Source organism: Manacus candei, unplaced genomic scaffold (genome assembly GCF_025592945.1).
Source record: "Manacus candei isolate 608988 ecotype Guabito, Panama unplaced genomic scaffold, ASM2559294v1 h1tg000111l, whole genome shotgun sequence".
NCBI classification, from domain to species: domain Eukaryota; kingdom Metazoa; phylum Chordata; class Aves; order Passeriformes; family Pipridae; genus Manacus; species Manacus candei.
Window position 1 is genome coordinate 1 of NW_026138159.1, and position 27,152 is coordinate 27,152.

Genomic DNA, 27,152 nt, shown 5'->3' on the forward strand with positions numbered 1-27,152 from the left:
CCCCCGTTTTTTTGCAGCCTCTGACGACGAGTTTCGAGAACCTGCGGATCAAGGGCCCCAACGCGGTGCAGTGGTGAAGACGACGCCGGCCAAGGCCTCGGCCCTGCCCCCCATCCCAGAGCCCATCCGGGACGTCATCTACGACATGCTCAACGCCCTGGCGGCCTACCACGCCCCTGAGGAGGGTACGGGGCTGGGGGCACCCGGGAGGGGGCTGATTGGGGGTGTCCCTGGCAGGGGGTGTCCTCATAGGGGATAATTGGGGTGTCCCTGGCAGTGGGTGTCCTCATAGGGGGAGATTGGGGTGTCCCTGGCAGTGGGGTGCTCTCATAGGGGGTGATTGGGGTGTCCCTGACAGTGGGTTCCCCTATAGGGGATAATTGGGGTGTCCCTGACAGTGGGTGCCCACATAGGGGATAATTGAAGTGTCTCTGACAGTGGGTTCTCCTATAGGGGGGTAATTGGGGTGCCCCTGGCAGGTGGGTGCTCATATAGGGGATAATTGGGGTACCCCTGACAGTGGGTGCCCACATAGGGGATAATTGGGGTGTCCCTGGCAGTGGGTGCTCATATAGGGGGTAATTGGGGTGTCCCTGGCAGTGGGTCCCCACACAGGGGGTAATTTGGGGTGTCCCTGACAGTGGGTGCCCCTGCATTCTCCACAATGGGGGGGCCTCCACTGGGACACGGCCCCCCAGATCCCCCCAGGCCCTTTGGGGTGGGGGATCCCCTCAACACGTGCCCTGCCCCCCCCAGGTGACAAGGGGGACCCCAAGAACGCGGCCCCCAGCGAGGTGAGCCAGCTGCTGTCGGACATTGGGGACGACATGTACCAGCAGTACCGGAGCCTCACCCGCCCCCCCGGAGACTTCGACCCCCCCGCCGGCTTCAACATCAACGTGCGGCCCGGGGGGCTTGGGGGGCAGTTTGGGGGGGTTTGGGGGGCAGTTTGGGGGGTTTGGGAGGGGATCTGGGGGGCTTGGGGGGCAGTTTGGGGGGGCTGGGAGGGGATCTGGGGGGCTGGGAGGCAGTTTGGGGGGGCTGGGAGGGGATCTGGGGGGCTTGGGGGGCAGTTTGGGGGGTCTGGGAGGGGGTTTGGGGATGCTAAGGGGGATTAGGAGGGGCTGGGGGGAAGTTTGGGGGTACTGGGGGGGATTTGGGGGGCTGGGAGGAGATCTGGGGGGGCTGAGGGGTGGTTTGTGGGGGGTTGGAGGGGCTGGGAGGAGATGAGGGGGCTGAGGGGTGATTTCAGTGGGGCTGCGAGTGGATTTGGGATGTGTGGCAGTTTGGGGGGGGCTGGGGGGCTTGGGAGGGGCTCTGAGGACCCCCTGAATCCCCCCCAGACCCAGGTGTTTGGTGCTGATGGAGCCGCTGCGGAGACCCCCCCCATCGGGAACCCCCCCAGGGGGAAGGTACCAGCAACCCCCCCAACATCCCCCCCCACATCCCTGAGCCCCCCCAACATCCCCCCAACATCCCCCCCACATCCCTGAGCCCCCCAACATCCCCCCAACATCCCCCCCACATCCCTGAGCCCCCCCGACATCCCCCCAACATCCCCCCCACATCCCTGAGCCCCCCGACATCCCCCCAACATCCCCTCCACGTCCCTGAATCCCCCAACATCCCCCCAACATCCCCCCCACATCCCCGAGCCCCCCGACATCCCCCTCCACATCCCTGAGCCCCCAACATCCCCTCCACATCCCTGAGCCCCCCGACATCCCCTCCACATCCCTGAGCCCCCCAAACATCCCCCCAACATCCCCCCCACATCCCTGAGCCCCCCGACATCCCCTCCACATCCCTGAGCCCCCTGACATCCCCCCAACATCCCCTCCACGTCCCTGAGCCCCCCAACATCCCCTCCACGTCCCTCACCCCCCCAACATCCCCCCCACGTCCCTGAGCCCCCCCGACATCCCCTCCATGTCCCTGAGCCCCCCAACATCCCCCCCATGTCCCTGAGCCCCCCCGACATCCCCCCAACATCCCCCCCCACATCCCCCGAGCCCCCCGACATCCCCCCCACATCCCTGAGCCCCCCAACATCCCCCCCACATCCCTGAGCCCCCCGACATCCCCCCCCACATCCCTGAGCCCCCCCGACATCCCCCCCACATCCCTGAGCCCCCCGACATCCCCCCCACATCCCTGAGCCCCCCCAACATCCCCCCCACATCCCTGAGCCCCCCCGACATCCTCTCCATGTCCCTGAGCCCCCCGACATCCCCCCCACATCCCTGAGCCCCCCAACATCCCCTCCACATCCCCAAACCCTCCAACATCCCCTCCACGTCCCTCAGCCCCCCAACATCCCCCCCACATCCCCGAGCCCCCCCGACATCCCCCCCACATCCCTGAGCCCCCCGACATCCCCCCCACATCCCTGAGCCCCCCAACATCCCCCCCACATCCCTGAGCCCCCCAACATCCCCCTCCATGTCTCTGAGCCCCCCGACATCCCCCCCACATCCCTGAGCCCCCCGACATCCCCTCCATGTCCCTGAGCCCCCCGACATCCCCTCCATGTCCCTGAGCCCCCCGACATCCCCCCCACATCCCTGAGCCCCCCAACATCCCCTCCATGTCCCTGAGCCCCCCCACTGTCCCCTACACAGATTTGACTTTCACCATCCCTCTGCTGCCCTCCCCACCCCCCAATGATGCCCCCCAAACTGTGCCCCCCTACACCCACCCAACAGTGCCTGCTCTTTTACCCCCCCATGTCCCCCCCCTGCCCCCCCTAACGCTGCCCCCGTGCCCCCCCCAGCGTCCAGCCCCGAGGAGGGCCGGGAGGGCCGCAAGGAGAAGGAGGGGGAGCGCGAGGAGCGGGGGCGGGCGCGGGGCTCGAAGCCCCTCATGCCCACCTCGACCATCCTGCGGCTGCTGGCGGAGCTGGTGAGGTCCCTACGTGGGCATCGCCGCCCTGATCGCCAACTACAGCTACAGCGTGGGGCAGTCCGAGCTCATCAAGGAGGTGAGGGGGGGCACAGGGCTGGGGGGGGTCACCTGGGGGGTGGGGGGGGTCACCTGGGGGGTGTGGGAGTCACATAAGGGGTCATCTGTGGGTTACCCCACGTGGGCATCGCCGCCCTGATCGCCAACTGCAGCCACAGCGTGGGGCAGTCCGAGCTCATCAAGGAGGTGAGGGGGGCACAGGACATGGGGGGTCACCCCAAAGGTCAGGGGGGTCACCCCGAGGGTCGGCAGGTCGCCTGTGGAGTCACCCTACACGGGCATCATCAACTGCAGCTACAGTTGGGACCCCCAACTGTGACAGTTCCCCCCTCCCTACCCATGGTGGGGGGTCCTGTCCCCCCCACACTGCATCCCCCCTGTGACCCCTGTTGTCCTCCCAGGTGCCCCCCCCAGACCGGGTCCTCCTTTGTCCCCCCAGTGACCTCCCTCTGCTCCCCATTGTCCCCCCCACTCTGGGTCCCCCTGTGCCCCCCAGTGACCCCCCTGTGCCCCCCAGTGACCCCCCCCGTGCCCCCTGGTGACCCCCCCTGTCCCCACAGGACTACAGTGTCCTGGCCTTTGTCCTGGACCACCTGTGTCCCCCCCGGTGACCCCCCCGGTGACCCCCCCTGTCCCCACAGGACTGCAGTGTCCTGGCCTTCGTCCCTGGACCCCCCTGTGTCCCCCCAGTGGACCCCCCCGGTGACCCCCCCCGGTGACCCCCCCCGGTGAACCCCCCCCGGTGACCCCCCTGTCCCCACAGGACTGCAGTGTCCTGGCCTTTGTCCTGGACCCCCTGTGTCCCCCCAGTGACCCCCCCGGTGACCCCCCCTGTCCCCACAGGACTGCAGTGTCCTGGCCTTTGTCCTGGACCACCTGTGTCCCCCCAGTGACCCCCCCGGTGACCCCCCTGTCCCCACAGGACTGCAGTGTCCTGGCCTTTGTCCTGGACCACCTGCTGCCGCACCAGCAGAACGCGGAGGACAAGGACACGCCGGCGCTGGCGCGGCTGTTCCTGGCCAGCCTGGCGGCCGCGGGCAGTGGCACCGACGCCCAGGTGGCCCTGGGTGAACGAGGTGAAGGCCGCCCTGGGCCGGGCCCTGGCCATGGCCGAGAGCACCGAGAAACACGCCAGGTACGGGGGCAGAGGGGACGAGGAGGGGACAACCCAGGGACAGTGTGGGGACAGCACAGGAACAGCACACGGACAGTGGCGGGGAGAGCACAGGGACAGCGTGGGGGACAGCATGGGGACAATGTGGGGACATCCTGGGAACAGCACATGGACAGTGGCGGGAGAGCACAGGGACAGCGTGGGGACAATGTGGGGACAGTGTGGGGGACAATGTGGGGGACAGTGTGGGGACAGCACGGGAACAGCACACGGACAGTGGCGGGAGAGCACAGGGACAGCGTGGGGACAGCGTGGGGACAATGTGGGGACAGCACGGGAACAGCAAGGGGACAACTTGGGGACAGTGTGAGACACTTCAGGGACACCCTGGGGACACCCCATAAACGCCATGGGGACACCCCAGAGGCCCCATGGGGACAGTGTGGGGACAGCAAGGGGACAATTTGAGGACAAAGGGACACGTGGGGACAACACAGGGACATTGTGGGCACAATATGGGGACACCTCAGGGACACCATGGAGACAGGGGCGCCTTTGAAGACCCCCCCACAATGTGACCCCCATGTCCCCGTGGTGTGACCCCGTGTCCTTGTGATGTGACCTCATGTCCTCGTGGTGTGACCCCATGTCCCCATGGTGTGACCCCGTGTCCTTGTGATGTGACCCCATGTCCTCATGGTGTGACCCCATGACCCCATGATGTGACCCCATGTCCCCATGGTGTGACCCCATGTCCCCATGGTGTGACCCCGTGTCCCTCCCATCCCGTGACCCCTGTCCCCGTGTCCCCACAGGCTCCAGGCCGTCATGTGCATCATCAGCACCATCATGGAGTCGTGCCCGTCCACCTCGAGCTTCTACAGCAGCGCGGCCAAGCCGCCCCACAACGGCATGAACAACATCATCCGGCTCTTCCTCAAGAAGGGGCTGGTCAACGACCTGGCCCGGGTGCCCCACAGCCTCGACCTGTCCAGGTGGGACCCCCGGCACTCTGGGGGGGCTTCGACGGGGTCTTGGGGGGTCTCGAAGGGCTTTTGGGGGGTCTTGAGGGCTACCAGGGTGTCTTGGGGAAGGTCTTGAGAGATCATGGTGGGTCTTGAGGGGTTTTTAGGGCACCTTAAAGGGGGTTTGGTGGGTCTTAAAGGGGTTTTGGGGGTCATGGTGGCTCTTGAGGGTCTGTGGGGAATCTTGGGCAGCTGTTTGGGTTTTGGGGATCTGCGGTAGATTTTGGGGAGCCTCAGGGGTGTCCAGGGAGCTGTGGTGCTCTCTGGGTTTTGGGGGAGCCGTGGTGGTCTCTGGGGGCCGGGGGGTCACCCCTGGGCCGGGGTCCCAGCCCGTGCCCCCTCCCCAGCCCCAACATGGCGAACACGGTGAACGCGGCGCTGAAGCCCCTGGAGACGCTGTCCCGGATCGTGAACCAGCCCAGCGGCCTCTTCGGGGCCAAGGGCTCCTCCAGCAAGAGCAAGGCCGAGGGCGCCGGGGGGGCTCGTGAGGCGGGGGCTGCACCCCCTGATGGAGGTACCCCCACACGGCCCCCCCGTGTCACCCTGGGGCACCCTGTGTCACCCCATGGCCCCCCCTGTGTCACCCCATGGCCCCCCCTGTGTCACCCCATGGCCCCCCTGGGTCACCCTGGGGCACCCTGTGTCACCCCATGGCCCCCCCTGTGTCACCCCATGGCCCCCCTGTGTCACCCTGGGGCACCCTGTGTCACCCCATGGCCCCCCCTGTGTCACCCCATGGCCCCCCCTGTGTCACCCCATGGCCCCCATGTGTCACCCCATGGCCCCCATGTGTCACCCTGGGGCACCCTGTGTCACCCCATGGCCCCCCTGGGTCACCCTGGGGCACCCTGTGTCACCCCATGGCCCCCCCTGGGTCACCCCATGGCCCCCCTGGGTCACCCTGGGGCACCCTGTGTCACCCCATGGCCCCCCCGTGTCACCCCATGGCCCCCATGTGTCACCCTGGGGCACCCTGTGTCACCCCATGGCCCCCCCGTGTCACCCCATGGCCCCCCCGTGTCACCCCATGGCCCCCCTGTGTCACCCCATGGCCCCCCCGTGTCACCCCATGGCCCCCCCTGTGTCACCCTGGGGCACCCTGTGTCACCCCATGGCCCCCCCGTGTCACCCCATGGCCCCCCCGTGTCACCCCATGGCCCCCCCGTGTCACCCCATGGCCCCCCTGGGTCACCCTCAGCCCTCCAGGTCGTCCCACATCTCCCATTTTCCGCCCGTCCTCCCCATCTTCCCTGTGACCCCCCACATTTGTGCCCCCTCAAACATCTCCCAGTGACCCCCCCATCACCCCATCTCTCCTGTGTCCCCCCACACCTCCTCTGTGACACCCCTTTCTCTTGTGACCCCCCAAAGTCTCTCCTGCCCCCACCTCTCCCCGGCCCCCCATCTCTGGTACCCCCTCCCCAGTATCTCCCCTGGGCCCCCAATTCCCCCTTTCCCCCCATCTCCTACCCTTCCTTTACCAGCCCTCACCCCCCTCATGACCCCCCCGAGCTCCCCTCTGACCCCCCTGCCCTGTGCCCCCCCAGGGGACCCCGGGGACCCCGAGCCCCCCGAGGAGGACGCGGAGGCGGCGCAGGCGGAGGCGGCCGACGGGGACATGGACGGGGAGGCCGAGGGGGACACCGTGGTCCTGGCCGGGCAGCCCGAGGGGCTCAGCACCCAGGAGATGCAGGTCAGGACCCCCCCCAGACCCCCCTGTACCCCCAACACCCCCCCAGCACCCCCCACACCCCCCGTGTGCCCCCCCAAGGTGGAGAACGAGCTGGAGGATCTCATTGACGAGCTGCTGGAGCGGGACGGTGCCGACGGGAACAGCACCATCATTGGTGAGGGACCCCCTGCCCCCAGCCCGGGGTGTCCTGGGCACCAGGGACCCCCAGACATCAGGGGACCCCCCTCATGATGTGACCCCCCCCCAGTGAGCCGCTCAGGAGAGGATGAGTCACAGGAGGATGTTCTGATGGACGAGGCCCCCTCCAACCTCAGCCAGGCCTCCACCCTCCAGGCCAACCGGGAAGGTGGGACCCCCACCCCGAATTTGGGGGTTCAGGGGGGTTTATGAGGTGCCAGGGTGTGACCCATCCCCCTCTGCCCCCTCCCAAAGACTCCATGAACATCCTGGACCCTGAGGACGAGGAGGAGCACACGCAGGAGGAGGACAGCAGTGGCAGCAACGAGGACGAGGATGACAGCCAGGACGAGGAAGAGGAGGAAGAGGAAGAGGATGAGGATGATCAGGTGAGGCAGGGACATCTGGGACACCACTGTACACCTGACACCCCCCCTCACACACCTGGGACCCCTCTCACACACCTGGGTTCCCACTGGACCTGTGTTTTGGGTCGGAGGTGTCAGTCATTTGGGGTCAGGGTACCTGATTTTGGGTCAGGGTACCCCTGTTTTGGATTTGAGGGGGCATTTAGGGTTGGAGTGCCCCCATTTTGGATCCGGGGTTGCTATTTTGGGGCAAAGTTCCCCCATTCCAGGCTGGGGTTCCCCTGTTTTGGGCCGGGGTGCCCCGTTCCTGGTTTGGGGGTCCTTGCTGACCTTCCCCCCTCGCCCCCAGGACGATGAGGAGGGCGAGGAGGGGGAGGAGGAGGAGGATGACGACGATGGCTCGGAGATGGAGCTGGACGAGGACTATCCCGACATGAACGCGTCGCCCCTCGTGCGCTTCGAGCGCTTCGACCGCGACGACGACCTGATCATCGAGTTCGACAACATGTTCTCCAGCCCCAGTACGGCCTGGGGGGCATCATGGGGGGGACCTGGGGGGGCACAGGGGTCTGGGGGGGGGGAACATGGGAGTCTGGAGAGCCCATGTGGGTTTGAGGGGGCCACAGCAGCGCTTTGAGGGGTCTGGGGGGACCACAGGGGCAGTTCGGGGGGCCTGCAGTAGGTCTGGGGGGGCCATGGGGGTCCTGGAGGAGGCCATGAGGTGCTTGGGGGGGGGGGCCACATCCTTGTTGGGGGGCTCAGGAGGGATTTACCCCCCCCAACCCCCCGTTTCCCTCCTTTTCCAGCCGACATCCCCCCGTCCCCCGGGAACATCCCTGCCAGCCACCCGCTGCTGGTGCGGCACGCGGAGCACGGGGGGCTGGGGCTGGGGGGCGGCGCGGGGGGCACCCGCCTGGCCCAGGGGCTGGGCCGGAGCCAGCGCACCCTGCGGCAGCTCACGGCCAACGCCGGCCACACCATCCACGTGCACTACCCGGGGGCGCGGCAGCCCAACCCCCCCCTCATCCTGCAGCGGTGAGTGGGACCCCCAGGAACAGCCTGAACCCCCCCGGGACCCCAGACAGCCCCCAGGAACAGCTTGAACCCCCCCGGGACCCCAGACAGCCCCCAGGAACAGCCTGAACCCCCCCGGGACCCCAAACACCTCCCCGGACAGCCTGAACCCCCCTGGGACCCCAGACAGCCCCCAGAAACAGCCTGAACCCCCCTGGGACCCCAAACACCCCCCTGGGATCCCCAAACACCCCCCAGAAACAGCCTGAACCCCCCTGGGATCCCCAAACACCCCCCAGAAACAGCCTGAACCCCCCCGGGATCCCCAAACACACCCCTGGATCCCCAGACACCTCTCAGAAACAGCCTGGACCCCCATGGGATCCCCAAACACCCCCCTGGGATCCCCAAACACCTCCCAGAAGAACCTGAACCCCCAGCCCCCATCCCAATCCCCCCCATCCTGCAGCGGTAAATGTGGACCCCAAATACCCCCCCGGACAGCCTGACCCTCCCCCAGGAACACCCAACCTCCATCCCCATCCCAAACTGCCCCCCCCCCATCCTGCAGGGGTGAGTGTGGACCCCCAGGAACAGCCTGAACTCCCCCCGGGGTCTGACACCCCTGGAGCCCCCCTAACCCTGATAACCCCCCTGTTCCCCCCCAGGCTCTTGGGCCCCAGATGTCCTGCAGCTGAGCAGCAGCTGAGGGTCCCACAGCCCCTCCCGGGGTCTGACACCCCCCAGACACCCCCATAACCCCCCTGCTCCCCCCCAGGCTGTTGGGCCCCTCGGCGGCCGCAGACATCCTGCAGCTGAGCAGCAGCCTCCCCCTGCAGAGCCGGGGCCGGGCCCGGCTGCTCGTGGGCAACGAGGACGTTCACATCATCGCCCGCTCCGACGACGAGCTGCTCGACGACTTCTTCCACGAGCAGGGCAGCGCCGGCAGCCAGGCAGGCGAGTGGGGGACAGGGACACGGGGGGGGGCCCTGGGACAGGGACACGGGGGGGACACCCTGGGACAGGGACATGGGGGGGATACTCTGGGACAGGGACATGGGGGGACACCCTGGGACAGGGAGATGGGCAGGGCAGCGCCGGCAGCCAGGCAGGCGAGTGGGGGCCAGGGACACGGGGGGGGGGCCCTGGCACAGGGACACGGGGGGACAGGGACGGACAGGGACACGGGGGGGACACCCTGGGACAGGGAGATGGGCAGGGCAGCGCCGGCAGCCAGGCAGGCGAGTGGGGGCCAGGGACACGGGGGGGACCCTGGCACAGGGACACGGGGGGGGATAGTCTGGGACAGGGACACGGGGGGGATACTCTGGGACAGGGACACGGGGGGGACACCCTGGGACAGGGACATGGGGGGGATACTCTGGGACAGGGACATGGGGGGACACCCTGGGACAGGGACACGGGGGGACACCCTGGAACAGAGACACGGGGGGACAGGGATGGACAGGGACACAGGGGAGACACCCTGGAACAGGGACACGGGGGGATACTCTGGGACAGGGACATGGGGGGGACAGGGATGGACAGGGACACAGGAGAGACACCCTGGAACAGGGACATGGAGGAGACACCCTGGAACAGGGACACAGGAGAGACACCCTGGGACAGGGACACGGGGGGATACTCTGGAACAGGGACACAGGAGAGACACCCTGGGACAGGGACACGTGGGGATACTCTGGGACAGGGACATGGGGGGGACACCCTGGGACAGGGAGATGGGCAGGGCAGCGCCGGCAGCCAGGCAGGCGAGTGGGGGCCAGGGACACGGGGGGGGACCCTGGGACAGGGACACGGGGGGATACTCTGGGACAGGGACATGGGGGAGACACCCTGGGACAGGGACATGGGGGGGACACCCTGGGACAGGGACACGGGGGGGACACCCTGGGACAGGGACACGGGGGGGACACCCTGGGACAGGGACATGGGGGGGACACCCTGGGACAGGGACACGGGGGGGACACCCTGGGACAGGGACATGGGGGGACAGGGACGGACAGGGACACAGGGGAGACACCCTGGAACAGGGACACGGGGGGATACTCTGGGACAGGGACATGGGGGGGACAGGGATGGACAGGGACACAGGAGAGACACCCTGGAACAGGGACATGGGGGGGACAGGGATGGACAGGGACACAGGAGAGACACCCTGGGACAGGGACACGGGGGGATACTCTGGGACAGGGACACAGGAGAGACACCCTGGGACAGGGACACGGGGGGATACTCTGGGACAGGGACACGGTGGGGACCCTGGGACAGGGACACGGGGGGATACGCTGGGACAGGGACATGGGGGGACACCCTGGGACAGGGAGATGGGCAGGGCAGTGCCAGCAGCCAGGCAGGCGAGTGGGGGCCAGGGACACGGGGGGGGACCCTGGCACAGGGACACGGGGGGACAGGGACGGACAGGGACATGGGGGGGACACCCTGGGACAGGGACATGGGCAGGGCAGCGCCGGCAGCCAGGCAGGCAAGTGGGGGCCAGGGACACGGGGGGGACCCTGGCACAGGGACACGGGGGGACACCCTGGGACAGGGACATGGGCAGGGCAGTGCCAGCAGCCAGGCAGGCGAGTGGGGGACAGGGACATGGGGGAGGACATGGGGGGACAGGCAGGTGAGTGGGGAACAGGTACGTGGGAGGGACACCCACCGCAGGGCCAACCCCATCCAGACAGACATACAGACAGTGGCCAAGGGGCTGTGGGGATGGAGAGGATGGGCTGGGCTGCAGGGAGGAGGAGCCTGGAAGGAGGAAGAAGCTCTGGGGTGGGTGAGACAGGCTGGGGGGGGTGGTTTTACCGGGGGGACGTGTCCTGCCGAGCCGGGGGGCTCACCCTGCCCTCCCCCAGGGACCCTGTCCAGCATCCCCACGGCCCTGACCCGCTGGACCGAGGAGTGCAAGGTCCTGGATGCTGAGAGCATGCACGACTGCGTGTCTGGTGAGAGCCCTGGGACCCCCAAATGCACCCCTTGGGACCCCCAAACCCATCCCCCAAATCCACTCAGACCACCGTCAGCCCTCCCAGCACGACTGCGTGTTGGGTGAGACCCCCAAACCCCTGAACCTCCTGACCCCCCCTGTGCCCCCCCAGTGGTGAAGGTGCCCCCTGACCCCCGTTTCCCCCCCGGTGGTGAAGGTGCCCATCCTGGGGGTCTCTGTGCCCCCCCCAGTGGTGAAGGTGCCCCCTGATCCCCCCTGTGCCCCCCCCAGTGGTGAAGGTGCCCCCTGATCCCCCCTGTGCCCCCCCAGTGGTGAAGGTGCCCCCTGACCCCCCCTGTGCCCCCCCAGTGGTGAAGGTGCCCCCCCTGACCCCCCCCTGTGCCCCCCCCAGTGGTGAAGGTGCCCCCTGACCCCCCCTGTGCCCCCCCAGTGGTGAAGGTGCCCATCCTGGCCCGGCTCGAGGCCCTGCGGGACGAGGAGCTGGACGAGCGGCGGGAGAAGCGCCGGCGCCAGGCGGCCGAGGACGAGGCCAAGGGGGCCGAGAGGGGCCCCGAGGACAAGGAGGGGCCCGACGCCCAGGTGAGGGACCCCCAAACGCCCCCAAATTCCCCCAGAATCCCGGGGGGGGGGGGGGTCCTTTTCACCCCCCGCCGCCATCACCGTCCCCTCTCCCGCAGGACGCGGCGTCCAAGGCCGGCACCCCCTCGGCCGACGTCACCCCCCCAGGTAAACCCCCCTCCCTGCCTCCCCCTCCCCGGGGGTCTCCCCCAGGCCCCGCCGTGCCCGGACGCCCCCAAAGCCCCCCCAAAGCCCCCCTGGAGCTGGCACCCCCGCGGGCTGAGGTAGTAGATTGTATAGTTGGAGGGTCACACCCCCGTCTGGAGATAACTATACATTCTACTGTCTTCCTCGCGGGGCGCGCGCCGCCGCAGCCGGGGGTCCCGGGGGGGTCCCGGGGGGGTCCCGGGGGGGCTGCAGCACCGGGGGGAGGGGTGGCAGCAACCCCCCCCTCTCAGAACGCCGGGGGGCTGGTTAGAGACGGATTGAGGGGGGTGGGCTTAGGGTGGGGGGAATGTGTGTGGTGGGATAAAAGGGGGAAGGGGGGTTTGGGGGTTTTTAGGGGGTTTTGGGGTGGTCGAGGGGGTTATGGGGAATTGGGTTTTTGGGAGGGGGTTGGGGTGGTTGAGGGGTTTTAGGTGGGCTGGGGTTTTTTGGGGGAGTTTAAGAGATTCTGAGGGGGTTTAGGACATTTGGGTGGTGTGGTGTGGCTCAGAGGGGAACTAATTATGGGGGGTAGCAGGGACCCCCCCAAACTCTATGGGGCTCTCCCCTCATCTTAGGGTGCAGCCAAATGCTTGGCATTCCCCCAAAATGGGCAAAGGGGGTTGGTTTTGGGGGGCCTCCCACATTCCTGGCCCCGCCCCCAAAGTTGATCCCTGCGTGTATCCCCCCCGTCCCCTCACCCCAGAACACAGCGGGACGGCGGGAGAGACCCCCCCTCCCGGTCCCCACCGGACCCTGGTGATGCTGGAACCGACGCCGACCCCCCCAGACCCCCCTCCGGGAGCCCCCCAAATTCCCGCTCGCCCCCCCACAACCCCCCGAGCACGAGGAGGGGGGGCCAGGACGACCCCCCCAAGATGCCGAGGCCACTCAGATGGAGCTGTCGCCCGCCCCCACCATCAGTGAGTCCTTGGGATTTTGGGGGGGATCCTGTCGTTTTTAGGGGGTTTCTCAGTCCAGAGAGGTCTCCCCGGGTCTGGGGGTGTCTCCCTGAACCCGGGGGGGCTCCATGTCCGTCTGTCCCCCCTCCCAGCCTCGCTGTCCCCGGAGCGGGCCGAGGACTCGGACGCGCTGACGGCCGTGAGCAGCCAACTGGAGGGGTCCCCCATGGACACCTCGAGCTTGGCCTCCTGCACCTTGGAAGAGTCAGGGGGGGCTCCTCCCCCTCCCACAGCCCCCCAAAACCCACCCGGGACCCCCCAGGGACCCCCACCCGCCCCCCCCGATGCCGCTCAGCCGCCCGACGATAGGTGAGAGCCGTCGCTGTCAGTGGGAAATGGGGGGGTCAGGGGTTTGGGGGCTCCCCCCTCCCCACCACTGACATCCCCCCCTCTGTGACCTCCCCCAGCTCCCCTCCTGCCTCGTCCTCGGAGAGCTCGTCCACCCGGGACTCTGCCGGGGCCATTTCGGGGGCCGACTCGCGGGGGATCCTGGAGGAGCCGCTGCCGTCCACCAGCAGCGAGGAGGAGGATCCGCTGGCTGGTCAGTGGGACCCCCTGAGCCCCCCCGTGTCCCCTGTCCCCATCCTGTTCCACCCCCAGTCACGGTCCTGTTCCTCCCTGTACCCCCCCGTCACCCCCTGGCTGGTCAGTGGCACCCCCCCGTCACCCCCTGGCTGGTCAGTGGCACCCCCCACCCCCCCCATCCTCCCCTGTTCTCTCCTCATCCCCTCTGGTATCCCCTGTCCCCTCCTTGTCACCCTCCTGACCAGGGGTGTCCCCAGTATGTCCCTTCCCCCAGAGATCACCCTCCTGGAGGGCGTGGACCCCTCGTTCCTGGCGGTTTGGGGGTGTCCCTGGGTGGTCCCAGGGATGTCCCCAACATGTGTCCCCCCTCCCCAGGGATCAGCCTCCCGGAGGGCGTGGACCCCTCGTTCCTGGCAGCCCTTCCCGACGACATCCGGCGGGAGGTGCTGCAGAACCAGCTGGGGATCCGCCCCCCTGCCCGGGCCCCGCCCAGCGCCAGCCCCGCCCCGCCCGTGGTGGCCAATCCCGGCCTGACCGAGGTCAGCCCCGAGTTCCTGGCGGCGCTGCCTCCGGCCATCCAGGAGGAGGTGGGTGGGGCTAAGGAGGGTGGGGCTGTGGGGTGGGGTTTGGGTGGGTGTGGTCCGGGAGGTGGGGTGGGGTGTGGGGCTAAAGGGGGATGTGGTTGGGGGGTGTGGCCAAAGGGGCGTGGGCTTGCCTGGGTGGAGCCACAGGGGTGTGACAGGTGTTGGGGTGGGGCTTATGTGGGGTGGAGTTAAATGTGGGTGGGGTCTTTTGGGGGGTGTGGCCTCTATGGGTGGAGTTTGGGGGAGGTTTCTCCTGTGAGGTGGGGGGGTGTTTGGGGGGAGGGGCTTGTCCAAAAGTGGGTGTGGTCTCTCAGAGATGTGTTCCCCTTATGGCTGTGTCCCCCCCACGGGTGTGTCCCCCCCACGGGTGTGTCCCCCCTACAGGTGTATCTGCCCCACGGGTGTGTCCCCCCTGTGGGTGTGTCCCCCGGGCGTGTCCCACCCTCCCTGTCCCTCAGGTGCTGGCGCAGCAGCGGGCGGAGCAGCAGCGGCGGGAGCTGGCGCAGGCCACGGGCTCGGACGCGCCGATGGACCCGGTGACGTTCATCCAGACGCTGCCGTCGGAGCTGCGGCGCTCGGTGCTGGAGGACATGGAGGACTCGGTGCTGGCGGTGATGCCGCCGGACATCGCGGCCGAGGCGCAGGCGCTGCGGCGCGAGCAGGAGGCGCGGCAGCGGCAGCTCATGCACGAGCGGCTCTTCGGCCACTCCAGCACCTCGGCGCTCTCGGCCATCCTGCGCAGCCCCGGTGAGGGACCCCGGCACCCCCTGTGTGCCCCCCAGTTCCCTCGGCATGTCCCTGACTCTTTGTGCCCCACCCCGGTTCCATCTGTCCCCACCTCAGTTCCCTCTGGCCCCCGTTTCCTCTGCATCCCCTCGATTCCTTGTGTGTCCCTTCGGTTCCTTCCATCTCCCAATTCCCTCTGTCTCCCCATTCTCTCAGCCCCCAGTTCCCTCTGCCCCCAGTTCCTGCTGCCCCCGCCAGCTCCCTCTACCCCCTTCTTTCCCTGCCCCCCATATTCTCTCTGCCCTCCCTGGTCCCTCTGCCCCCAGTTCCTTCTGCTTCCCATTCCCTCCACACCCACCCAGTCCTCTTTGCCCCCTGCCAACTCCCTCTGCCCCCGATTCCCCCCGTCCCACCCATCATTCCCCCCATTCCTTCCTACGCCCTTGTGACCTCACGAGTCCCCCCAGTGTCTGCCCCTCTGCCTCCCCTCTCCCCACATCCTTCCTTTTCCTGCCCTTTTCCCCTCACATTTCCCACCCTTTTCCCCCTTCATGTTTCCTGTCCTTTTTCCTCTCCCTTTTCTCACCCTTTCTTCCCTTTGCATTTTTTACCTTTTTTCCCCTCACATTTCCTGCCTTTTCTCTCCTCACATTTCCTGCCTTTTCTCTCCTCACATTTCTTGCCTTTTCTCTCCTTGCATTTCCTGCCTTTTCTCTCCTCACATTTCCTGCCTTTTCTCTCCTCACATTTCTTGCCTTTTCTCTCCTTGCATTTCCTGCCTTTTTCCCCCTCGTGTTTCCCGCCTTTTTCCTCACATTTTCCACCCTTTTTTCTCTCCCCATCCCTTGTCCCCCTGATTTGTGTGGAGACCCTGTCCCCTCCATGTGTGACACATCCCTGGTGTGTGTCACATCCCCTGTCCCCGGTGTGTGACACGTTCCCTGTCCCTGGTGTGTGACACATCCCTGGTGTGTATCACATTCCCTGTCCCTGGTGTGCGACACGTTCCCTGTCCCTGGTGTGTGACACATTCCCTGTCCCCTGTCCCCGGTGTGTGACATGTGCCCCGTGTCCCCTGTGTGTGTCACGTCCCCTGTCCCCACTGTGTGACACATTCCCTGTCCCCGGTGTGTGACACGTTCCCTGTCCCCGGTGTGTGACACATTCCCTGTCCCCTGTCCCCGGTGTGTGACACGTTCCCTGTCCCCGGTGTGTGACACGTTCCCTGTCCCTGGTGTGTGACACATTCCCTGTCCCCTGTCCCCGGTGTGTGACATGTGCCCCGTGTCCCCCGTGTGTGTCACATCCCCTGTCCCGGGTGTGTGACACGTTCCCTGTCCCCTGTCCCCACTGTGTGACACGTCCCCTGTCCCCGGTGTGTGACACGTTCCCTGTCCCCATTGTGTGACACGTTCCCTGTCCCCGGTGTGTGACACATCCCCTGTCCCCTGTCCCCGGTGTGTGACACGTTCCCTGTCCCCAGTGTGTGACACGTTCCCTGTCCCCTGTCCCCACTGTGTGACACATTCCCTGTCCCCTGTCCCCACTGTGTGACACATTCCCTGTCCCCGGCGTGTGACACATTCCCTGTCCCCTGTCCCCACTGTGTGACACGTCCCCTGTCCCCGGTGTGTGACACATTCCCTGTCCCCATTGTGTGACACATTCCCTGTCCCCTCAGCGTTCACGAGCCGGCTCAGCGGGAACCGGGGGGTTCAGTACACGCGGCTCGCGGTGCAACGCGGGGGCACCTTCCACATGGGGGGCACCGGCACCCACAGCAGGTGAGTGCGGGGGCTTGGGGGTCACTTTGGGGGATGTTTGGGTGTTGGTTTGTGGGTCTGTTTGGGGTCGGGTCGGGGGTCAGTCTGGGTCAGTTCTGGGTTGTAACCCCCCAGGCTGGTGGGCAGCAGCAGGGACAGGGCAGTTTGGAGGGTGGTTTGGGGGCAGTTTTGGGGTGTTAACCTCATGCCCCCCAGGCTGGTGGGCAGCACCAGGGACAGGGCGGTTTGGGGTTAGTTCGGGGGCAGTTTGGAGGGCGGTTTGGGAGCAGTTTTGGGGTGTTAAATCTCCATCCTCGCAGGCCAGCGGGCAGCAGTGTGGACAGGGCTGTCTGGAGGCAGTTTGGGGGGCAGTTTGGGGGCTGTTTCGGGGCGTTAACCCCACGCCCCCCAGGCTGGCGAGCAGGGCAGTTTGTGGGTGCGTTCGGAGGCCGTTTTGGGGTGTTAACCTCGTGCTCCCCAGGCCGGCGGGCAGCAGCGTGGACAGGGCGGTTTGGGGGCAGTTTTGGGGTGTTAACCTCGTGCTCCCCAGGCCGGCGGGCAGCAGCGTGGACAGCCTGCTGCGGCTGCGCGGGCGGCTGCTCCTGGACCACGAGGCCCTGTCGTGCCTCCTGGTGCTGCTCTTCGTGGACGAGCCCAAGCTGAACACGAGCCGCCTGCACCGGGTGCTGCGCAACCTGTGCTACCACGCGCCCACGCGGGGCTGGGTGGTGCGCAGCCTGCTGTCCATCCTGCAGCGCAGCAGCGAGAGCGAGCTGTGCCTCGAGACCCCCCGCGCGCCCCCCGGGCCGGGCCCCGGCGCCGAGGAGCGGCCGCGCGGCCGCGGCGCCCGCGGGACCCCCGGCTCGGCCGCGGAGCCGCGCGGGCTGGACCTGCTGCACCGCGTGGAGTCGCGCAGCTCCGGGCAGCTCTCCTGGCTCTCCGTGTCCATGGACGCGGCCCTGGGCTGCCGCACCAACATCTTCCAGATCCAGAGGGTGCCGGGCCGCAAGCACACGGAGAAACACGCGGCGGCCGCCGGCTCCGCCGTCCACATCCACCCCCAGGCCGCCCCCGTCGTGTGCCGGCACGTCCTCGACACCCTCATCCAGCTGGCCAAGGTGAGGGGCCGGGGGGGCCTTGGGGGGCACTGGGAGCGCGTTGGGGGGTGGTCTGGGGCTCCTCAGTGGCGCTGGGAGGGCCGGGGGGGATTTTGGAGGCCAGCGGGGGAGGTTTTGGGGGTTACCGAGACGGGGGTTTGGGGCTCCTCAGTGGAACTGCGGGGGGAAATTGCGGGACACTGGAACACGTCGTTGGGTTTCTGGGGTTCATTGGTGGTTCTGGGGAGCACTGGGACGTTTGGGCGGTACCGGGGCATTTTAGGGGGTGGTTGGGGTCTCCTCAGTGGGACGGGGGGGGCTTTGAGGGGTGCTGAAGGAAGCTGGGGGGCTCTGGGACACCTCATAGGGGAGCTGGAAGCCCCCCATATCTGGGAGTGCTTGTGGGGGGCACACCTGGGGAACTCCCCCAAATTGGGGGTCACAGTGGCGCAGGGAACATCACCTGGGGGGGGTCCCCAAAACCCGCGTGGGGCCTGTGGGTGGCTGTGGGAGGGGTGGTGGGACTGAGGGGGTGCTGGTGGTGTCTGGGGGTCCCACAGCCTCTGGGGTGTCACCAGCACCCCACTAACACCCCCCCGCCCCCCCCAGGTCTTCCCCAGCCACTTCACCCAACAACGAGGCCGAGACCCGGCGCCGACCGACCCGGAACGTGACCGCGGCCCCCCAAAATCGGGGGGCAGCCCTTGCCCCCCCCCGCCCCCCCAGACCCCGCCGGCGCCCCCGCCCCCTCCCCCCCCCTCCGGCACGCCCTCCCCCGCCCCTCCCCCGCCCTCCGGCAGCCTCTCCACCGATTTTTGGGACCTGCTGGTGAAGTTGGACAACATGAACGTGAGCCGGAAGGGGAAGGGGTCCGCGCGGGCGGGGGGCGGCGGGGGGGGCCCCGAGCCCGAGGCCGCGGGGGGGGGCCTGGAGGCGTCGCCCCTGGGGCAGCTGATGAACATGCTGTCCCACGGCGTGATCCGGCGCAGCCCCCTCCTCACCGAGAAGCTGCTGCGCCTCCTGTCCCTCATCTCCATCGCCCTCCCCGAGGGGGGCAAGGCCGCCGACGGGGGGGGCCACGCCCCAGAACGGAGCCCCCGCGCCCCCCACGCCCGCAGGGGGGGCTGCGGCGGCTTCGGGGGGGGCGACGGCGCCCGGGAGCCCCCCGGCCCAGGGGGGCAACGGCAGCGGCACCGGCACGGCCACGGCAGGGCCAGGAGGCACTGGGGGTGAGTGTGGGGGGACAGGGGTGGGACAGGGGTGGGGACATGGGGACAGGGATGGGGGCATGGGGACAGGGATGGGGACAGGGGTGGGGACATGGGGACAGGGATGGGGACATGGGGACAGGGGTGGGGACATGGGTGGGGACATGGGGACAGGGATGGGGACATGGGGACAGGGGTGGGACAGGGTTGGGGACATGGGGACAGGGGTGGGGGCATGGGGACAGGGGTGGGGACATGGGGACAGGGGTGGGGACATGGGGACAGGGATGGGGACAGGGATGGGGACATGGGGACAGGGGTGGGGACATGGGGACAGGGGTGGGGACAGGGGTGGGGACATGGGGACAGGGATGGGGACATGGGGACAGGGGTGGGGACATGGGGACAGGGATGGGGACAGGGGTGGGGACATGGGGACAGGGATGGGGACATGGGGACAGGGGTGGGGACAGGGATGGGGACATGGGGACATGGGGACAGGGGTGGGGACAGGGGTGGGGACATGGGGACAGGGGTGGGGACATGGGGACAGGAATGGGGACATGGGGACAGGAATGGGGCATGGGGACAGGGATGGGGGCATGGGGACAGGGATGGGGACATGGGGACAGGGATGGGGACAGGGATGGGGACATGGGGACAGGGATGGGGGCATGGGGACAGGGGTGGGGACATGGGGACAGGGGTGGGGACATGGGGACAGGAATGGGGACATGGGGACAGGGATGGGGGCATGGGGACAGGGATGGGGGCATGGGGACAGGGGTGGGGGGAGGATGGAGATGTGGCAAGGGGGACGGGTATGGGAATGGAGACACGGGGACAAGAGCATGGATATGGGGACAGAAGGACGTGGATACAGGAACAGAGGACATGGATGTGGGTACAGGGGTGTGGTTGGGAACATGGATATGGGTACAGGGGTGTGGTTGGGGACATGGATATGGGTACAGGGATGTGGTTGGGGACATGGATGGGGACACAGACAGGGACGGGGACATGGGGATGAGAGAACAGGGATGGGGACACAGAGGTGGGAAAATAGGAATGGGGTGGGGATGAGGTTGTAGGGACAAGGACACAAGGATAGGGACACAGAGGTGGGAAAATAGGGCTGGGGTCATGGATGGGGACAGGAATGGGGGTATAGGTGGGGACAGAGGTGGCATCGGGTGGTTGAGAGCACAGGGAGGGACTGGGCTCACCCTGAAGGAGAGACCCCATTTGCCAACGGCCTCGGTGGCACCTCCCCTCCCCTGCCACCACCCCCAATCCCGTGTCCCCTCTGTCCACAGCCCCGGCCAAGAGCTCCAAGTCCCCGGCCAAGGTCCCTGAGGGGGGTCCCGACCCCCGGCTGGCGGCCACGGGCCTGACCGAGGCCCAGCTCCAGCTCTCCGTGGAGGTAACGGGGGCCGGGATCGGGGAGGGGGGTGGTCCTTGGTGTCCTCAGGTGTCCCCAACCCTCCCTGTGCCCTGTCCCAGGTGCTGACGTCCCACTCGTGCTCGGAGGAGGGGCTGGAGGACGCGGCCAACGTGCTGCTGCAGCTCTCGCGGGGGGACGCGGGGACCCGGGACACCGTCCTGCGGCTGCTGCTCAGCGGGGCCCGGCAGCTGGGGGGGGGCCCTGTGCCGCCAGATCGGTGAGGGGGGCCTGGGGGGGCCCTGGGGGGGGCCCTGTGCCGCCAGATTGGTGAGGGGGGGCCTGGGGGGGGCCCTGTGCCGCCAGATCGGTGAGGGGGGGTCTGGGGGGGGCCCTGGGGGGGCCCTGTGCCGCCAGATCGGTGAGGGGGGGCCTGGGGGGGGCCATGGGCTGCCAGATCGGTGAGGGGGGGGCCCTGCATCTCCAGATCGGTGAGGGGGTGTCTAGGGGGATCCTGTACCCCCAGGTCGGTGAGGAGGGGTCCCAGGGTGGGTCCCAGCCCATGACACTCCCCCTGCCCCCCCAGGGACTCTGCTGGCCGAGCTCCGTGAGTACAACCTGGAGCAGCAGCGCCGGGCGCAGCTCGAGGCCCCCTCCCCCGAGGGGCTCCCCGAGGAGCAGCCGCCCAGCGCCAAACTCAAGGGCAAGATGCAGAGCCGGTGAGTGCCTGGCGTTCCCCGGGCCCCTCCCTGCTCCTGCACCCACCGCTCGCTCCGGGTGCTTCTGAGAACCCCGGGCCCCGCTCGCTGTGGGCCCCGCCGGCAGCTCCCGTGCCCGCCGTGTGCCAGCTGCTGTGCCCACCGTGTGCCAGCTGCTGTGCCTGCCGTGTGCCAGCTGCTGTGCCCGCCGTGTGCCAGCTGCTGTGCCCGCCGTGTGCCTGTCCCTGCTGGTGACTCTCTCCCCCCCGTGCCCCAGGTTCGACACGGCGGAGAGCGTGGTGATCGTGGCGTCGCAGAAGCGCGCGCTGGGCGGGCGGGAGCTGCAGCTGCCCTCCATGTCCGTGCTCACCTCCAAGACGTCCACGCAGCGCTTCTTCCTGCGGGTGCTGCAGGTCATCATCCAGCTGCGGGACGACACGCGCCGGGCGCACCGCAAGGCCAAGCCCCCCGGCCGGCTGGGTAAGGGACCCCCCCCGGCCCCCGCCCCCGCGCCCCCCGCGCGCCGCCCCGCCCTCACCCCCCCCTGTGCCCGCAGGCGCCGGGGGCCTGGGGGCGGCCGGCAGCATCCAGGCCGCCGTCCGGCAGCTGGAGGCCGAGGCCGACGCCATCATACAAATGGTACGTGAGGGCCAGAGGGCCCGGAGGCGGCAGCGGGGAGACACGGTTAGCACGGCCGCCTTGCCCTCCTCCACCCCTCCTCAGCCTCTGCCCCCCTCAGCCTCTGCCCCTCCTCAGCCTCTGCACCTCCCCACCCTCTGCCCTCCTCAGCCTCTGCCCCTCCCCACCCTCTGCCCCTCCTCAGCCTCTGCCCCTCCTCAGCCTCTGCCCCTCCCCACCCTCTGCCCTCCCCACCCTCTGCCCTCCCCACCCTCTGCCCCTCCCCACCCTCTGCCCTCCTCAGCCTCTGCCCCCCTCAGCCTCTGCCCCTCCTCAGCCTCTGCCCCTCCTCAGCCTCTGCCCCTCCCCAGCTCTGCCCCTCCCCACCCTCTGCCCCCCTCAGCCTCTGCCCCTCCTCACCCTCTGCCCCTCCCCACCCTCTGCCCCTCCTCAGCCTCTGCCCCTCCCCACCCTCTGCCCCCCCTCAGCCTCTGCCCCCCTCACCCTCTGCCCCCCTCAGCCTCTGCCCTCCTCAGCCTCTGCCCCTCCTCAGCCTCTGCCCTCCCCACCCTCTGCCCCCCTCAGCCTCTGCCTCCTCAGCCTCTGCCCCTCCTCAGCCTCTGCCCTCCTCAGCCTCTGCCCCCCCTCAGCCTCTGCCCTCCTCAAACCTCTGCCCTCCTCAGCCTCTGCCCCTCCTCAGCCTCTGCCCCTCCCCACCCTCTGCCCCTCCCCACCCCTCTGCCCCCTCCCCACCCTCTGCCCCTCCCCAGCCTCTGCCTCGCACCCCTGCCTTGTCCTGCTCCCTCCTCAGCCTCCCACCCCCCTCCTTCTGTGCCCTCCTCAGCCTCATCCTGCCCCCTCTTTATCCTCGTCTTCTCATCCTCTCCCATCCCATCCTCATCCTTATCCTCCCCTTCCTTATGTTGCCATTCCCTTCTCCCATCCCCTCTTCATCCTTGTGCTGCCCCCTCCTCATCCTCCCACTCCCTCCACCTTCCTCCTCAACCTGCCCCCTTCTCCTCATCCTCCTTCTGCTCATCCTTCTCCTCCTCCTCCTCCTCCCACCCACTCCTCATGCTCCCCACTCACCCTTCCTCTCCTCCATCCTCATCCCCTCCTCCTTCCTCTCTTCCACCCCTTCCTCATCCTCCCCCTCCCCACTGAGCCTTCCTCCCCCCTCTTCTGCCCTCCCCTCCACCTCCTCTCCCTCCCCCCCTCCCCTGCTGCTTCTCCCCCTCCTCCCCCCGCGGCTCCCCTGAGCACCAGGGACCCCCCAGCCCCCCGCCCTGGCCGGGGGTTCCCCCGGGGGGTCCCGGCCCCCTAAAGCCGCCCCTGGTCCCCCCCAGTCGGAGGGCCGGACAGTCGGACGCCGTCCCCCCGGCGCGACGAGTCGCCCATGGACGTGGACCAGCCCTCGCCGGCCCCCCAGGACATGGGTGAGACCCCCCGTGCACCCCAGTCCAGACCAGTCCAGACCAGTCCAGACCAGTCTAAACTCAGTCCAACCCAGTCCAGACCAGTCCAAACCAGTCTAAACTCAGTCCAACCCAGTCCAGACCAGTCCAAACCAGTCCAGACCAGTCTAAACTCAGTCAACCCAGACCAGACCAGTCCAACCCAGTCTAAACTCAGTCCAACCCAGTCCAGACCAGTCCAAACCAGTCTAAACTCAGTCCAACCCAGACCAGACCAGTCCAAACCAGTCTAAACTCAGTCCAACCCAGTCCAGGCCAGCCCAACTCAGTCCAACCCAGACCAGACCAGTCCAAACCAGTCTAAACTCAGTCCAACCCAGTCCAGGCCAGCCCAACTCAGTCCAACCCAGTCCAGGACCAGTCCAAACCAGTCTAAACTCAGTCCAACCCAGACCAGACCAGTCCAACCAGTCTAAACTCAGTCCAACCCAGTCCAGACCAGTCCAAACCAGTCTAAACTCAGTCCAACCCAGTCCAGACCAGTCCATCTCAGTCCAGCACAGTCTAATCTAGTCCAGCTCAGTCCAACTCACTTCAAAGCAGCCCAGCCCAGCCCAGCCCAGCCCGCCCTCCCCATCCCAGTCACCCACCAGTTGCTCCCAGTGCCAGGGTGGGTGGTGACCCCTCTCCCTCCTGGTGTGGGGCAGTCCACTCTCTCGCCCAGACTGGGCTGTACTGGTGTGTGGGGCGGGGTCAGTGGGCACGGGGGGGTCCTGACCGTGTGTGTGTCCCCCAGGGCTCGGAGGGGTCGCAGGGGGGGGAGAGGGACGAGAGGCCCCCCGAGCTGCCCCTGCTGAGTGAGCAGCTGTGCCTGGACGAGCTCTGGGACATGCTGGGCGAGTGTCTGGAAGGAGCTGGAGGAGTCCCACGACCAGCACGCCGTGCTCGGTGGGTACAGCACCCCTGGGGGGGCCCCTAAACCCAGGAGGGGGTCCTGAAACCCAGGGGGGGGTCCCTAAATCCTCCAGGGGGGCCCCTGAACCCAGGGAGGGTCCTGAAACCCATGGGGGGGTCCTGAAACCCATGGGGGGGTCCCCTAAATCCTCTAGGGGGGGCCCCTAAACCCAGGAGGGGTCCTGAAACCCAGGGGGGTCCCTAAATCCTCCAGGGGGGCCCCTGAACCCAGGGAGGGTCCTGAAACCCGTGGGGGGTCCTGAAACCCATGGGGAGGTCTCTAAATCCTCCAGGGGGGCCCCCGAACCCAGGGAGGGTCCTGAAACCCAGGGGGGGGTCCCTAAATCCTCCAGGGGGGCCCCTGAACCCAGGGAGGGTCCTGAAACCCATGGGGGGGTCTCTAAATCCTCCAGGGGGGGCCCCCAAACCCACAGGGGATCCCTGAATCCTCCAGGGGAGCCCCCAGACCCATAGGGGGGTCCTGGAACCCATGGGGAGCCCCAAAACCAAGAGGGGGCCCTGAAAACCCTGGAAGGTCCCCTAAACCCAACAGGGGGAAGCCCCCCCCCCCATCTTTGGGTTGCCCCTCCCCCCCCCCCCAAGTTTTGGGTTCTCCCACTTTCACGTGTCCCCCCCTGAATTTCAGGTTTTCCCCCCAGTTCTGCATTTCACCCCCCCCATTTCAGGTTCCCTCCCCTATTTTGGGTTCTCCCCCCCCATTTTCAGGCTCCTCCTCCCCCCAGTTTCAGGTTTTTCCCCCCAGTTCTGGGTTCTCACTCCCGATTTCAGGGGTCCCCTCCCATTTCAGGTTCCCCCCCCCTGATTTTTGGGCTCTTTCCCCTCCGGTTTTGGGGGAAGAATTTCCCCCCTGACCCCCCCGTCCCCCCTCCAGTTCTCCAGCCGGCGGTCGAGGCCTTTTTCCTGGTGCACGCCACGGAGCGGGAGAGCCGCCCTCCGGTGCGGGACACGCGGGAGAACCAGCTGGCCCACATCAAGGGACGAGCCCCCCCCCGCTGTCCCCCGCCCCCCTGACCCCCCGCCACCCCCTCGGCCCTCGACCCCTTCTTCTCCCGGGAGCCCTCGGCCATGCACATCTCGGCCAGCCTGCCCCCCGACACCCAGAAATTCCTGCGCTTCGCCGGTGAGGGGGATGGGGATGGGGATGGGGAGGGGGCTGGGCAATGGGCTGGGAGGGGGTTTGGGGGGTTGGGAGGGGGTTTGGGGGCCCAGCCTGCCCCCTGACACCCAGAAATTCCTACGCTTCGCCGGTGAGGGGATGGGAATGGGGATGGGGCTGGGATGGGGTATGGGGGGGCTGGGAATGGGGCTGGGAATGGGGCTGGGAGGGGGTTTGGGGGGTTGGGAGGGGGGTTTGGGGTGTTGGGAGGGGGTTTGGGGGGCCCAGCCTGCCCCCCGACACCCAGAAATTCCTGCGCTTCGCCGGTGAGGGGATGGAATGGGGTGGGAATGGGGCTGGGAGGGGGTTTGGGGGGCTGGGAATGGGGTTTGGGGGGTTGGGAGGGGGTTTGGGGGGTTGGGAATTGGGGTTTGGGGGGTTGGGAGGGGGTTTGGGGGCCCAGCCTGCCCCCCGACACCCAGAAATTCCTGCGCTTCGCCGGTGAGGGGATGGGGACGGGCTGGGGAATGGGGTTTGGGGGGCTGGAAGGGGGTTTGGGGGGCTGGGAAGGGGGTTTGGGGGCCCAAGCCTGCCCCCGACACCCAGAAATTCCTGCGCTTCGCCGGTGAGGGGATGGGAATGGGGCTGGGGGATGGGGTTTGGGGGGCTGGGAATGGAGTTTGGGGGGTTGGGAGGGGGTTTGGGGGCCCAGCCTGCCCCCGACACCCAGAAATTCCTGCGCTTCGCCGGTGAGGGGATGGGGATGGGGCTGGGGGATGGGGCTGGGAGGGGGTTTGGGGGGCTGGGGATGGGGTTTGGGGGGCTGGGAATGGGGTTTGGGGGGGTTGGGAGGGGGTTTGGGGGCCCAGCCTGCCCCCCGACACCCAGAAATTCCTGCGCTTCGCCGGTGAGGGGATGGGGACGGGCTGGGAATGGGGTTTGGGAGGGGGGGTTTGAGGGGGTTTGGGGTGTTGGGAGGGGGTTTGGGGGCCCAGCCTTCCCCCTGACACCCAGAAATTCCCTGCGCTTTACCGGTGAGGGGATGGGGAACCACCTGGGAATGGGGTTTGGGGGGTTGGGAGGGGGTTTGGGGTGTTTGGGAGGGGGGTTTGGGGGGCTGGGAAGGGGGTTTGGGGGGCCCAGCCTGCCCCCCGACACCCAGAAATTCCTGCGCTTCGCCGGTGAGGGGATGGGGATGGGATGGGAATGGGGCTGGGAATGGGGCTGGGGATGGGGGCTGGGAGGGGGTTTGGGGTGTTGGGAGGGGGTTTGGGGTGTTGGGAGGGGGTTTGGGGGCCCAGCCTGCCCCCTGACACCCAGAAATTCCTGCACTTCACCGGTGAGGGGGCTGGGAACCACCTGGAGTGGGCTGGGAATGGGGTTTGGGGTGTTGGGAGGGGGGGTTTGAGGGGGTTTGGGGTGTTGGGAGGGGGGTTTGGGGGGTTGGGAGGGGGTTTGGGGCCCAGCCTGCCCCCTGACATCCAGAAATTCCTGCACTTGGCTGGGGAGGGGCAATGGGGGAATGGGAATGGGGGGGTTGGGGGGTCTGGGAGGCTGGGAGAGAGGGGGGGTTGGGGTGTTGGGAGGAGGTTTAGGGGGGGATTCAAGGTGTTGGGAAAGGGTTTTGGAGGGGGATTTGGGGGAAACCTGAAGACTTTACAGAGGGATTTTTGGGGGCTTTCGGGGAGTCTGGGGTTTGAGATTGGATCTGGGGGTCTCTGGGGATTTTGGAGGGGATTTGGGGGACTTGGGTGGAGCCTGGGCTTTGGAAGAGCATCTGGGGAGATCCTGGGTCTCTGGGAAGGAGATTTTGGGGGGCTCTGCAGGACACTGCAGGCTTGGGGAGGGGGTTTGGGTTGGGATTCTGGGGGGGCTCGGGGGGCTCCTCAAGGGCCCCCTGGCAGGATTTGGGGGGACACGGAGTGAGTTCAGGGGGTCAAACGACCCCTCCCGGGGGGGGGGGGGTCACACCCACAGCAGGGGGTTCCCCCATTCTGGGGCGCCCCCCCAACC

General features: G+C 67.8%; 1 protein-coding gene across 1 annotated transcript; it reads left to right on the forward strand.

The window, feature by feature from the left end:
• Positions 1-10: 10 nt before the first annotated feature.
• On the forward strand, positions 11-25,163 carry LOC127461660 (E3 ubiquitin-protein ligase HUWE1-like; the record flags this gene model as incomplete). Its single annotated transcript, XM_051769669.1, is given in 40 exon segments — positions 11-185; positions 757-899; positions 1,344-1,397; positions 1,400-1,412; positions 2,774-2,910; positions 2,912-2,980; positions 3,884-4,027; positions 4,029-4,096; positions 4,891-5,070; positions 5,448-5,614; positions 6,648-6,793; positions 6,872-6,947; positions 7,041-7,139; positions 7,226-7,359; positions 7,688-7,859; positions 8,145-8,373; positions 9,131-9,309; positions 11,238-11,327; positions 11,760-11,908; positions 12,007-12,055; positions 12,798-12,937; positions 12,939-13,014; positions 13,146-13,362; positions 13,461-13,594; positions 13,954-14,165; positions 14,621-14,909; positions 16,570-16,672; positions 17,202-17,769; positions 18,358-18,823; positions 18,825-18,977; positions 20,273-20,379; positions 20,460-20,588; positions 20,680-20,707; positions 20,924-21,056; positions 21,313-21,515; positions 21,592-21,736; positions 23,016-23,121; positions 23,865-23,975; positions 23,977-24,016; positions 24,915-25,163. Coding segments are annotated over 40 exon segments (6,082 nt in total), but the record flags the coding sequence as incomplete, so codon positions are not given.
• Positions 25,164-27,152: the final 1,989 nt, after the last annotated feature.